At 54.7% G+C, this 13,129-nt stretch overlaps 1 protein-coding gene across 1 annotated transcript; it reads right to left on the bottom strand.

Moving 5' to 3' along the window:
• Positions 1-4,898: 4,898 nt before the first annotated feature.
• On the bottom strand, positions 4,899-10,565 carry Pnck (pregnancy up-regulated nonubiquitous CaM kinase). The gene is given in 12 exon segments (XM_023560542.2): positions 4,899-7,991; positions 8,083-8,171; positions 8,235-8,256; positions 8,259-8,312; positions 8,394-8,506; positions 8,583-8,965; positions 9,055-9,187; positions 9,272-9,340; positions 9,475-9,505; positions 9,508-9,555; positions 9,847-9,948; positions 10,341-10,565. Coding segments are annotated over 12 exon segments (1,302 nt in total). The 5' UTR covers positions 10,390-10,565; the 3' UTR covers positions 4,899-7,782.
• Positions 10,566-13,129: the final 2,564 nt, after the last annotated feature.

The following is a 13,129-nucleotide window of genomic DNA, read 5'->3' on the forward strand; positions in this document are numbered from 1 at the left end:
TGGCATGTGGCAGTTCCAAGAAAACGGAAGCAATAGCCAGGACCTCCATGTCTCCTGCTCTCGGGCACTGCTGGGACCTTGTGTTCACTGTCACTGGAGGGACTGTGAAACTGCCATCCTCTGCCAGGGTGACAAGGCAGAGGAGAGGGCAGCTGGAAGGTGTCACCCCAGCACAGTGGGCTTGAGGTCAGCCTGAGCTACACAGTAGGAGGCTCTGAGGTGACAACCTGGAGAAATGTTAGTGACATTGCCTTATGACAAAATCAGAGCACAAAACAGATCACCCCACAGAAAAGAGGTGAGGAGGGACAGGGTCTCGCTGCACAGCCTAAGCTGGCCTTGAACTCGTAGCGATCCTCCTGCCTCAGTCAGCTGAGTGCTGGGAGGACAGGCATGCGCCTCAGTGCTCAGCCCATGTGATCTCTAAATTTCTACTCTTATCAGGGCACATTTGCAGGATCCAATGTCCGCATTCCCCGCGGGGAGCTGGGACATGCACAGACATCCTCACTCCCGCCCCTCCGTCCCCCTCCTGCCCGCCCCTCCATCTCCTGTCCTCTTCCTCCCATATCCTACTAGCTATCTTTTCCTCGCTGTTTTATTCCCGCAGCAGGTTTGTCACGTAGGAGAAATCATGAGGCCTTAAGCTTGGGTGCTGATTTATTTGCCAGTTCTCCTACAGATTTGCTTAGAGTGTGACAGGCCCATACAGATAGCAAGGTGGAGGACAGGCTGTGTAAGAGCAAACACAGCCCAGCAGGCCCAGCTGAGGCGGACACAACCCTCCACCAGGAGCCGTGCTGCCCACACACACTCCTCCAGGGCACAAGCGCGCAAAGAGCCAGGCATGGTGGTGCACCTCATCTGGGGACTCGGGAGGTAGAGGCAGGAGGGTCACCGCTCACCACGAGGTCCAGGTCAGCCTGGGATGCACAGCGAACCCGTCTCTAAGCCCCTACATCATACTTACGTTGGACGGTGTATGATTTCACAGTGTGCTGTCTTAGCAGAACTGGAATACAGCTCTGTGTCTGTTTCGGTTTGGTTTTTTGTTTGGGTTCTGTTTTTAAATGCCCAGGTAGGAGAGATGCTATACATCCTCCAGTCCTGGTCCTCCCCAGCCTTGCTGGCAGCTCCCTGCAGCCTGGCACCCCTGGCACAGAAGCCTGGTTATTTGAAGCCCAGGCGCCATCGCTCTAGGGCCCCTGCCATATCTACCTGGACAGCGCCCCCTGGGGCCCTTCCAGTTGGTGTCCGATTCTGATCTTCGATGCTGGGAATCATATGCTGAGGGCACTGGAGGGGACACATTTCAGACCCATCTTGTCAGGAGCCTGTGCCCGGTCCCCTGAGTGTCACCAGAGCACTCCTGGCAGGGCTCCTGCAGGTCCGCTCTGAACTCTGCTGGCCCACATGGCATCTGGCACCACGCCGCTCCCTCTCAACCCCCCTCAACAGCTAGAGGTCCCATCCTGACCAGCCAGGCTGGTACTATGACCTCCATTCCTGGAGGGGCCCATGCTGGTTCCTCTAGTTCATCGGTTCAGGTGTGATGACTCTCAGCCAGCCACAATCCAGCACCAGAAACCAGAAACCAGAAACAGAACTGGCGCTCCTGGGGTGGTGGATGCTTTTCTTTCTCTCTCTTTTTTTTTTTTTTTTTTTTGCTGTTGGTAGTGGTGGTCAGGGTTTCACTATGTCACCCAAGCTGGCTTCAAACTCATTGTTCAGGGCTGAGAATATAGCTCAGTGGCACAGCACCTTCCTAGCAAGTGCAGTCATGAGTTCAAGTCCTGTTACCAAAAAAAAAAAAAAAAAAGCAGAAGAAACAAGCTCACTGTTCAGGCTGGCCTTGAACTCCTCCTGTCTCAGCCTCCCAGTGTTGGTATCATGGCCCATTTCGATATTGACTCACTTCAAGTGATTTTGAAGTAGCTAGCTCTAAGCTGTTTATGAGAGTCATCAAAAGGATGGGACAAAAAAGAGGCGGGAAGGGTGAGACTCTGACTGTGGCCAAACTCGGTTCCTGGCAAACAATCTCCAGCAAAAAGCGACTAGAAAGCTGATGGCATTGATGAGAGCAGCCAGGTGCGGCAGCACTCGGAGGCTGAGGCCAGAAGACTGCCACTAAACAAACAAGCAAAAAGTTGCTAAGGGAATCGTTTCAGATCGGTAAACCAGGTGAGTGTGCAGGCGAAGGCTCAGGAACTGGCAGTGGGGCACTGGGTAAGGATGGTGGAGATATGTGGCACCCTGGCCTGAGTCTGTGTCCACCCCTTGTGGTCTGCTTGCCCTGATGACTGTGGAGAGCAGCCAATCCTCTGCCCTGACACAAAGGACCCACTGAGTTTGGAGTGGCACTGTCCTAGGAGCAATTTGTCCCAGGTGGCCAGCAGTCAGGGGACTGGAACCCAGGGCCTTTGCACGTGCCTATAATCCCAGCACATTGGAGACAGAGGACACTATGAATTCAAAGCCAGGTTAGACTACAGAAGAGTGTGATCCTGTTTCAAAAAACAAAGCAAAACAAACACAAAGTTTGGGGCACAGAGTCTCATTAAGTTAACCAGCCTGGGCTTGAACTTGTGATTCTCCTGCCTCAGCCTCCCAGAGTGCTGGTACCACAGTGTGCACCAGTACACCTGGCTCAAGCTAAACATTTTAAACCAGGTGACACATATTTTAAAAACTAGAAAACAATCTTAGCAGTGACACCAGTGATTGCATACTGCAGGGGGAAAAATTACATGAAAAAATCACAAATCGCATGTGTTCTCTGTCCTGTGGAATCTAGAAAGAAGAGATGCTGCAAAGTAGACGGAGAGGGATGCAGGGAACACTGGCGAATATGCTCAAGCAAAAGCTGCCATTCTATCTGGCTGCACTTGGGAGGCTGAGGCAGGAGGACTTCGCTAGTTCAAGACCAGCCTATATCACAAAATGAGACCTTGTCTCAGAAATGAATGAATAAATAAAGTCAAAGGTGATTTTGAATAGAAAAATGACCCATGCAGAAGAGAACCAGAGTCAAGCTGACATCTAAATTCTCATCAGAAAAGATGGTGGCCAGAAGGCAGTGGGGTAACAGTCAAAGCCCCATAGATTCAGGAGGCTGAAGCAGGAGGATCACAAGTTCAAGACCAACCTCGTCCATTTAGTGAAACCCTGTCTCAAAATGGAAAAGGCTGGGGAAGCTCAATGGCAGAGCACTCACCTACTGTCAAAGGCCCTGGGTTCAATCCCTGCCACTACAGGAAAGAAGAAAGCAAGCAGGAAAAAAGAACAATGCTATCAGTCAGAACCTCTACATGCAGCAGTTGTGCCTTAAAAATTGAAGGCTAGGCTGCATGTGGTTGCACACCTGTCATCCCAGCACTGGGGAGGCTGAGGCAGGAGGATTACTGTGAGTGCAAGGCCAGCCTGGGCTACATAGTGAGACCCTGCCTCAAAAAAGAAAACAAAAACCCCAGAAATGAAGACCAGCAAAAATCATAAATAAATGAATTAAGATAAAAGTCACACAGGGTGAGCTGTGGCTTGGCGCAGAGCACTTGCCCAGCATGTGCAAGCCGCTGGGTTCCATCCCTAAAACTGAAACAAAATTCTCAGTACTTTTCTTCTTTTTTGTGTTGGCGGGGACTGTTTGAGGTAGAATCTATGTAGCCCAGGCTGGCCTTGGACTTTTGATGATCCTCCTGCCTCAGCCTCCTGAGAGCGGAATGACAGGTGCGCACCACCATGCCTGAAAATTGCTATTTTTTCAAAAGAACACACAATTAAGTCCAGTGCAACAGCACATGCCTGTTCTCCTGGGGTGTGAGAGGCCGAGGCAGAAGGATTGCTGTGAGTTCAAGGACAGCCTGACCTACAAAGCAAGATCTTGTGTCAAAAGAAAAATTTAAAAACACAGGAAATAAAATGGTATGCTAAGACATTTAACACAAAAGAAAGCAGTCAGAAAGCATGCTGAGAGGCTGAGGTGGGTGGATCACAAGTTTGGGCAATTTGGTGACGTCCTGAGACTTTGTCTAGGTTTATCAATCATTGAAAATGTGGCACTGAAATATCCAACTGTGATTTGAATTTTCACCTCTCAATTTCTTCATTTTAAAATCCATTTTATTTCAAGGATAAAAAGAAGAGAAACAGGAAAAACTACAACAAAATTTCAAAACATGTTAATCAGGGCACAACAATTCTTTCAATTTTAATCCCAGAAAATTAGTAAGGATATAGAACAATACACTTCAGCCAGGTGTGGTGGTGCACACCTGTCATTCCAGGGGTCGGGAGGCTGAGGCAGGAGGATCATTAGGAATTCAAGACCAGCCTGGGCTACGAAGTGAGCTCAAGGCCAGCATGAACTGCACAGTGACACCCTGTCTCAAAAGGAAAAAACAAAAAACAAAACAAGGAAGGAAGGAAAGGAAAGAGAAAGGAAAAGAAATCAGCATAGACTTGAAACTAGCACAAAAACACAACACCGCACACCTTCGCTGATGTGTTCAATAAATTAACTAGAGAATAACAGCCAATCCATCACAAACTCTGAGAAAATAGAAGTACGGACACTTTCCGTGTCAGTATCACCCTAACTCCAAATATGTCACAAGAAAAACTACATGCTGACACCCTTTGTGAGCACACAAACGCAAATCCTTAACACAGTGCTTAAAAACTGAACACGCAGTGTGTGCTCGCCATCCCATGACTCAGGAGGCTGAGGCAGGAAACTGTCACGGGTCTGAGGAAGCAGATTAGTAGCTTCCATGAGCTGAGCAGTGGTCATGGGAAGCTAATGGTACCTGGTTTTCTTCTGGAGTAATGAAAATATTCTGGAATCAGAGGTTGGAGACTGTAGCAAAACTCCATAAGTATACGCAAAAAAAACACCAAACTGCATTTTCAAGGGTATATTTCATAGTATGTGAATTACATTTCAATGAAAAAACTTTTAAGTTTGAGAGGATGGAAAAAGATATGGCGGGCAAATAGTAACAAAAAGGTATAGTTATGTGATTACTGTCGGACAAAGCAGAGCAGTGAAAAGGAGTGCGAGGCACCAGCGCCTGTCACTACTCAACCTACCTGAAATATATAGCAGTTGTCAACACGCATGCTCTTAATAACATAGCTTAGAATTACATAAGGCACCAGGTGAAAGAACTACAAGGAGAAATTGGCCTCCACTCAGGGGACCCTGTGAGAGCAGAACCTGGCTCGCAGGATGAGAAGGGCTGTCAGAACCCCAATGGGGTGTGAGGGAGGAGAACTGCACAAATGAGTGTGTGGATTTAAAATTTGTCAAGAGGGACCAGAAAGGGCCAAAAAATACCAGGAAGCACTTCTGAGGGGAAGAGGTAGGGAGACAAGATCTCACAAACTGGCCTTGAACTGGTAGAGATTCTTCTGCCTCAGCCTCCCCTTCCTAGGGTGGGGATGATAGGTGAGGGCTACCACTCCCACGTTGAAAGCATTCTTAAGCAAAATTCCAGTGTCATCTGCATCCTGCTTAAAAGGCTTCAGGGCCAGGGATGTAGCTCAATGGCACAAGTGCCTGCCTGGCAAGCACAAAGTCCTGAGTTTGATTCCCCGTATCAGGAAAAAAAAAAAAAGGCTTCAGTGGCTCCTTGGTCCCCTCTTGGAAAGGTCTCTTCACGCTCTCTATAGCCACTTCCTCTCCCAGCTGCCCTACAAATTGGGGTTCTTCACGATTTCCAAAGCACCCAATCCTTTGATCTTGCCAGCCTGCAGTCAAAAGGTGGAGCTGGGGCGCCCAGGGGAAAGGTGAGCTCAGTGGCAAACACCGTTACCACGGACATGAACAGTGTTGGGCAGGAAGGACTGTGCAGCTTGTGGCGCCAGCTCAGCCACTGCCTGGCTTCTCTCCTGGGGTCCTGGCAGCACCCTGACTCCCTCATGCCCATGCCAGCCCCCCCAAGCTGCATCCCACATGCACCATTTCTGGGCCACCCATCGCAGCCCTCCCACCATAGGAAAAACCCTAGTCCCCACTGGATGGGACTTGGAGGCAGACAGAGCACCTTCAAGGACCACCCCGAAACCCAGGGTGGGTCCCCCAGCACACTGACACTGCAGTCTCAGAAGGAAAGGTGGGACGCAACCCCACACCACCCTATGTCCCAGGCCACAAACCACTGGTACTGGGGCAGGCAGGAAGATGTTTGTCCCACTACAAGCTGTGTGGTCTCAGCCTCTCCATACCTCAGTTTCCCCATGTGGAAGGGTAAACAATGATGAGGTTTTAATTATCTCATTCTCAGAGGAGTTTCAAGTGAAACTATGCGCAGCCCCGACCAGCAAGAGACACATAGCAAGTGCTCACTTGAGTGCTGCCTGTAGCATCTCTGTCTGTCTGTAAGGCTGGCTGCATACCTGCAAAGAGGGGCTCTGTCTCTATTTCCTGTCCCTCAGGCACCTCCAACTTGGCACATCAAACCCACGTCACCATCTCTCCAAGCCACCCTACTTAAAACTTCGTTGACAAATGGTCGCACTGGCCACTCAGCATGGCCACCTGTCCCAGAGTGGCCCTCCGGATGCAGCTTTCCTGAAACCCCTGTCGCCCACAAGCGTGCTCCAGGCCTCACTCTGCTTGTCCCAGGTGTGGGGGTGCCCCTCAATTCCCAGGAAAGACGCCCCACTCTGCATCCCGCTTCCAAGCACCTCACCAGATAGTGTCAGGGGGGCTCCACCACCGGCCACCGGCCCTCTCCCACCTACTCAGCCGAGCCTGCTTGCCCTCAGGACGGCACAAGGCACAACTGCAGGTGACCCCAATCTTTCTCCTGACAATGTCCCTGCCTGCCGCTTCCCCAAGTACTTCAAGGTCCAGAGGTAGCCAGGGGCGGTCGAAAGATGTGGTCATGGTGCCCCCTGCCGGCAGGAGGCCAAACTGCAGAGTCGGGATCGCCCCTGCTGAGGCACAGGGGGTCTTGTCATCCAGGTGAGACCACGCCCCTCCCAGTCCCCTCTGCTGATGGCAGGAACCTCCTCTGATGCGCCCACCCATGCCCAGGACCTGACACACACCCAAGGCCCAACCGACCGTGACCCACAGGCAAGGCAAGCAGGGACCCCACAAAGGAGCAGAGAGACCTGGCCCAGGGTGGGACTGGGCTATGTGGTCCAACATCGGACACGTGGAGTGGCCTGCAGGTGGCCTCAGATTTCTGGGTTCAGGAAGCTGTGGCATTGTGCCAGCACAGAGAGTAGTTGTCCCTGCTTCCACTTCGACAGGACAGGGTCATTGCTGCTCTCCTCGGTGGCAGCCAGGCCCTCTGGCTTCAACTTGAGCCTGAGCCCCCCGGCAAGCCCCGCTGGTCCCCGAGTTCACTGCAGTGGGCCCTGGGTACCCGGACATGGCAAGGGCCCCTGGGGAAAGTGCCCATCATCCTCCTGCCACAGCCCTCATGCTGGACACACTCAGACCTCTTGGGTAGCCGACCTGGTGGACAGTGGCCTGTTTGGCAAGGGTTGGAGTGTTGGAGGAAGTTCTGGGGTGATTAGGAGAGCAAGGTCCATTGTGGGGCCCCTTCCTCCACATCCATACCCCGGGGGACCAGGACACCACACCTCTCTCTCCTCAATGCTGTCCTTATTGTTGGGGACAACCTCAGGAAGGAGGTGGGGAGAGAGGGTCAGTCTGCTCGGCCTCGGCAGCCACCTAGGGTGGAGGAGGAAAAAGAGGTGATCCAGAGCCGGTGGTCTCCACGCACTATCGGGTCGCAGGAGCACCCACCTGCCTTCTCTGCCCTTCTGCTACTCCCGTCCTCTCTGCCCTCTGGCCAGTGGGCTCCATCCCACCTGGCTCTCAGCCCCACACACTCGGGTATCACCACTTGACAGCCGGCCAGTCTGCAGGCCAGGGTGGCTGTGACGAAGCATGCCCTGCCCTGTAGTCTCCTCGCCATCCGGGCTCTGTCCTAGCCTATGGATGTGGCACGGGAATGAGGCGGCATTGAATGCTCCATGCGGGAAGTGGGGGGAGGCAGGGGCAGCCGTGCCCCGATGCAGCCCCAGACCCTAAGGCCCACAGCAGCCCGGAGCGTCTCCCTATGAGCTTCCAGTGCATCCGGGCAAAGTTCCTCTGGATCTGCTCGCTGACGGAGCCCAGGATGTCCTTATTCAAGGCCATATCCCCAGAGATCCTGGGAAAGGCTAGAGATAAGGCAGGCCCCTGGCCACGGGACAGCTCGAGGGGCGGAACTCACCACAGGTGCTGCAAGGCCTGCTGCAGGTGAACCTCTTCTGGAGACCTCGCTCCAGAAGGTGCCGGATGAAATCTTTGGCTGCAGGGGAACCTGGTCAGCACTGTTCCCAGCGGTGGCCTCCCCTCCTGCACACAGGGCTGGGACCGGGCCCAAGCTCACCCGATTCGGAAGTGTCATCCCGGAAGGGGGAGCTGAACTCATAGCTGGCCCTCAGGATCTGGCTGAAAAGTTTGGGGTCGCTCTCATCGTAGAACGGGGGGTACCCTCACAGCCTGGCAACCACAGATGAGTCATTTGGCTGTCCGTCCCTCCCCAACCCAACAGGAGTCCAGCCTTCACGGTGGTCACATCCTAAGGATGCAGGAGATGGCACCCAGGGCCCACACATCTACAGCCTTACCGTGGGGTTTCTGCTCCAAAAGCTCTGGGTCTGGGGGCCAGAGACAGACAGGCAGACGCCACACATGGCATGCATGCAACAAACACACTGTCACCAGCTTCGGACCATGCAGCCCCAGGAGTGGGCAACAGCCCCCCAGCCCCTCGGCTGCCCAGGGTCCCTGGCCCGCCCAGCCCCAGGCAGCCTCAGAGTATGTGCCCTGCTCACCCATGTAGCCCGGGGTTCCACAGGCCACGCCCAGCATGTTCCCGGCCTGGATCTTGGAGAGTCCAAAGTCAGATATCATGATCTTTGAGTCCTCAAAAAGGGTCGCACAGAGGAGGTCTTTGGGCTACACGAGGGGTCAGCCTGGCGCAGCCCTAGCATCAGGATGGGGTGGGGCCCTGGGCGGGCTCTGTGGAGAGGCACTGTGGACAGCACCTTGAAGTATCGATGCACGATGCCCAGGCAGTTAGGAGACAGCCCCGAGGACCTGCCCCACAGGTGGCTGGGGTCCTTCTCGGCGTAGGAGCCCCGCTCCATGATGTGGTCAAACAGCTCACAGCCTGTCACCCTGAGGAGAGCAGGGGTCAGCAGTCCCTTGGCGCTGGCTCCCCCTGCACTGCCCAGCCCCCCACCCTACTCCCAGGCTCCTCACGGCTCCATGGCCAGGTACAGGTGAGACGGGCTCTCATGGACGTCCTCCAGGGCCACAGTGTTGGGGTGGCTGACAGAAAACCATTTTGGCCACCTGGGCCTGGACGCCCATGGACAGCCTCTTCTCATCCCTTCCCCACTGGGCTTGCCATTCTGTGCCCAAGGCATCCGGGACCATCTGGCCAGGGTGGGACAGACCCCCGCGCCCACCTGCGGAGCACGGCCATCTCATTCTGCCGTGCAATGCCTTCTTTGGGATGCACTTGAGGGCCACGAGGTGTGCAGGGGCAGATGGGGAGGCGTGGGGGTGCAAATTAGGACAGGGAAGGGGAAAGGAGGGGAGGAGGCAGAAGGGAGGGGGAGAGGAAGGGGGGTTTCTGGCTGAAGGAGTGGGAGAGGCCCCATGCCCCCCACCCTGGCACATGCACACGCCCACGTGCACACATTCACATCCACTGGCAAACTTCACACACCCAAACACCCACGCACCTCAATTCACTGATATCCACACACCCAGAGACACCCACACCCCATCCCATGGCTGCGCAAGTGTCGTGGGCACACACTGGCACACCCAGACCCGCGCACTCACGAGGCCAGCTTCCCCCATTTTGATCTCGATCTCAATCTCGTAGAGGCTGCTGATGTCCTCGGTCTGCTTCTTGAGCAGCAGTATGTCTGCGGGGGGCAGCAGTCCCCAGGGAGAGCTGGCCCTCTGCCCTCTGCCCTGGCCCTCAGCCCTCCCACCTCCCACCTCCGGCGGCGGGAGCCCCCTCCTGGCCCGGCTTGAGCCGACCCTCCCCCATAGCCACCTCTCACTGAGGTGGCTCCGCATCCCCTCCTTCCTCCCTGTCCCCCGAGGCCTTGCACCCCAACAGCGACCCACGCTGGTCCACCCCTCAACTCCACACATCGGAGCCAAGAGGCTCACGCTTTGCAAGGGCTTTAGGGGAGCCCCCACCCCGCCCCTTGGCCCACCTCCCACCGACAAAGCCCAGACCCCTCCCCCTCTGGCTCCTCCACGGCTGCACAGCTCCCACAGGCAGGCATGAGCCACCCAGGCCACCAACCAGTCAGAATGCACCTGTAGCCCCGCTCACGACCACCTGTCACGACCATGGCCACCCGCGCGGCGGGCCGCCCCGCTGCAGTTCGGCCCTCGGCGCCTAGTGAGAGTGGGCGACCTCGGCATCCCGGCCAACGTGTAGTGAGCTGCGTGCGCCGCGCGCGTCCCGGCAGGGGGCGCTCCAAACGTGACAGGTGTGCAAGGGGCGATAGCTGGCCCCGGTAGGCGGGTGCCCACCTGCAGCTGATGCCGGAGTGTTACCACTCTCAGTGGCTGCCGCACGGAGCCTCCAGTGGCGCCCCACCACCCCGCACCCTCCGCATGCTCCCGCGGCCGCTGCTGGTCAAGCACGTGGTGGCCAAGGAGCCTGTGGCCCTGGCGCTGCAGGGCTCCTTGTAAGGCAATCCCTGAGCAACTGCTTCCCTCCTTGCCTCTGCTGGCCAATTGGCCCAGGGCCGGCTGCTCCTAGCCCTGCTCAGTGGCCTCAGGGCCTTTGCACCACCAGGGACTCACATTAGGAAGTCTCTTCTCCCACTTGTTGCCATGGCTCTCTGCCTTTGGGCCTCTGCTCACACAGCCGCTGCGGTGGCCAGGCCAGCCAGGCCATCTTCCCCCTTGCAACTGCCATCCCTTGTACCTGGACCCTGCCTCCACCACTCCACGACCTGGAACCCCTGCCCACGGTCTCTTCCACCAGAACACATGGGACTGGAGGCTCCCAGGCCTCGCTTGACTCCATGCATGCCGCAGGCACTGCTCGGCCCTCTGTGGCCTCCCTCCACCCGCCAGCTGGGTGCCCTCCTGGAGTGCCTAAACCACTCTCTGTGCCCACCGGTCAGGTCCCCACACAGGCCTCTCTACCCCCACCGCAGCCGGGCTTCAGCTCACTCCTTGCCTAAATCCCCTTCTCTTTGGGCCAAATACCTGCATGCATGGGGTTGAAGGAGGTCTCATACTTCCGGCGGCCCTCTAGGAGGGAGCCTGGTGTCTTCACTGGGGCTGGAGCATGTCCCCATGGCCTGTACCACAGGCCTCCACCAAGTCACAAGTGCGCTCCACCCCAAAACAAAATCTCAGCTCCTGCCTTTCCGCTCCCCCCCTCCCGCCGGCCCTCTGAGGAAGGCTCCAGAGACCCAACCGCACCTGCTCACCTGCTCAAACGAGGTCACCTGGTGAACCGTGAGATTGGAAAGGGTGGCAGAGGGACCCAGTGACCTCATACGGTGCCAGTCGTGAGGGCTACTTGTTTCCCAGAGCTGCAGGTAACTAACCACTCACCAGAAACAAGCCTGAAGGGGGAGTAAGACAGCTCCAGTCTGTCGATGGGAATGGACAGTGGACCCCCAGCACAGCGCTCTGCACGGGACCTCATCACTGTGCTGCAGTCACTAAGGGCCCGAAAGAGATCAGCAGTAAGGCAGGGCTGTGGGACCCACTCACAAGCTATGTCCCTGTCCTTGGCCTCATGTGAAAACTAGCTGCACGCTAGAGGCTGAGGCAGGAGGATCACCATGAGTTCAAGGCCAAGTTGAGTTGCATAGTGAGGTTAATGGCCAGCCTGAACTACATAGTAAGGCCTTGTCTCAAACCAAGAGAGAGCGAGAGAGAGAAAGAGACAGAAAGAAAGATGGAAAGAAGGAAGAAAAATGGAAGGAAGGAAGGAAGGAAGGAAAGAAGGAAGGAAGGAAGGAAGGAAGGAAGGAAGGAAGGAAGGAAGGAAGGAAGGGGCCAGGTACAATTGCACACAATGGCAATCCCAGCACGGGGGAGGCTGAGGTAGAAGGATTGTCACAAATTAGAGGCCATCTTGGGCTACAAAGTGAGTTCAAGTCTAGCCTGCACTACATAGTGAAACCCTGTCTTAAAAAGACAAAAAAGAAAAAAAAAAGAAAAAAGAAAAGAAAGAGAAAATAGCATTACAGATTTCGTTTTACATTAATACTTCTGGTACCCCCCCCAAATTACAGCCTTTACTGACCCATATAGGAGAAAATATAACTCCCAACCTGCTAGATGTCAGACACCCCCAATTCCCAAGTTTGTGTCCCCTGCAATCAAAGAATGAATTCTAAGGAACAACAAAGGTTAAGATCAGGAAAGATTTGTGGAGAGGAAGAGCGCCTGAGAGACAGGAAAGGACCCAAAAGGGGGTCTGAAGTTATTTCCCTAAGAGTGCTTCTTACATCAACATCTTGACATGGGTACAGAATCACAGAGTGAGGCCAGGCATGGTGGCCCCAACTGTCACCCTAGCACTTGGGAGGCTGAGGCAGGAAGGTCGTCATGAGTTCAAGGCTGAACTACAAAGCAAGACCCTATTTCAAAAAACAAAGAAACAAGCAAAATAACGAGATTAAACTATAACCAACCAATAAGATTACCAGTATGGTTGCCTAGCTGACATGCTTCCAATGGGCAAGTGAGTCACGCAGCAAGGGTACATGGAATGAACAAAGGCATTCTGGGGATGGGATGGGTCTGGATGGTCTGGTTACCCACCTGGGTGACTGATGCCTATCTGGTTTCCTGTACCAAGGGTGATACCGATGAGGAGATAATTTCAGTCGCTGCTCAGGGACGCGTGCCGGCTTGGCCCTCCCACCTCCATCTTGAGCCCTGGCCTTCTGCAAATGCACCTCCAGCCACTATTCTGACGTTTTAATTTTTTTGCTGATTTCCTTGACAGCCAGTTCCTCTCTGTATTGACTCCCACTAACTTAGCTGCCTTCACAGACAAGTGCGAAGACATTACAGGTGTCAACCTCAAAACACATGTATGTACTGTGTCGTGGT

The sequence above is a fragment of the Cavia porcellus genome, unplaced genomic scaffold (genome assembly GCF_034190915.1).
Source record: "Cavia porcellus strain 051 isolate PalLab524CR breed Dunkin Hartley unplaced genomic scaffold, mCavPor4.1 scaffold_3, whole genome shotgun sequence".
NCBI classification, from domain to species: Eukaryota; Metazoa; Chordata; class Mammalia; order Rodentia; family Caviidae; genus Cavia; species Cavia porcellus.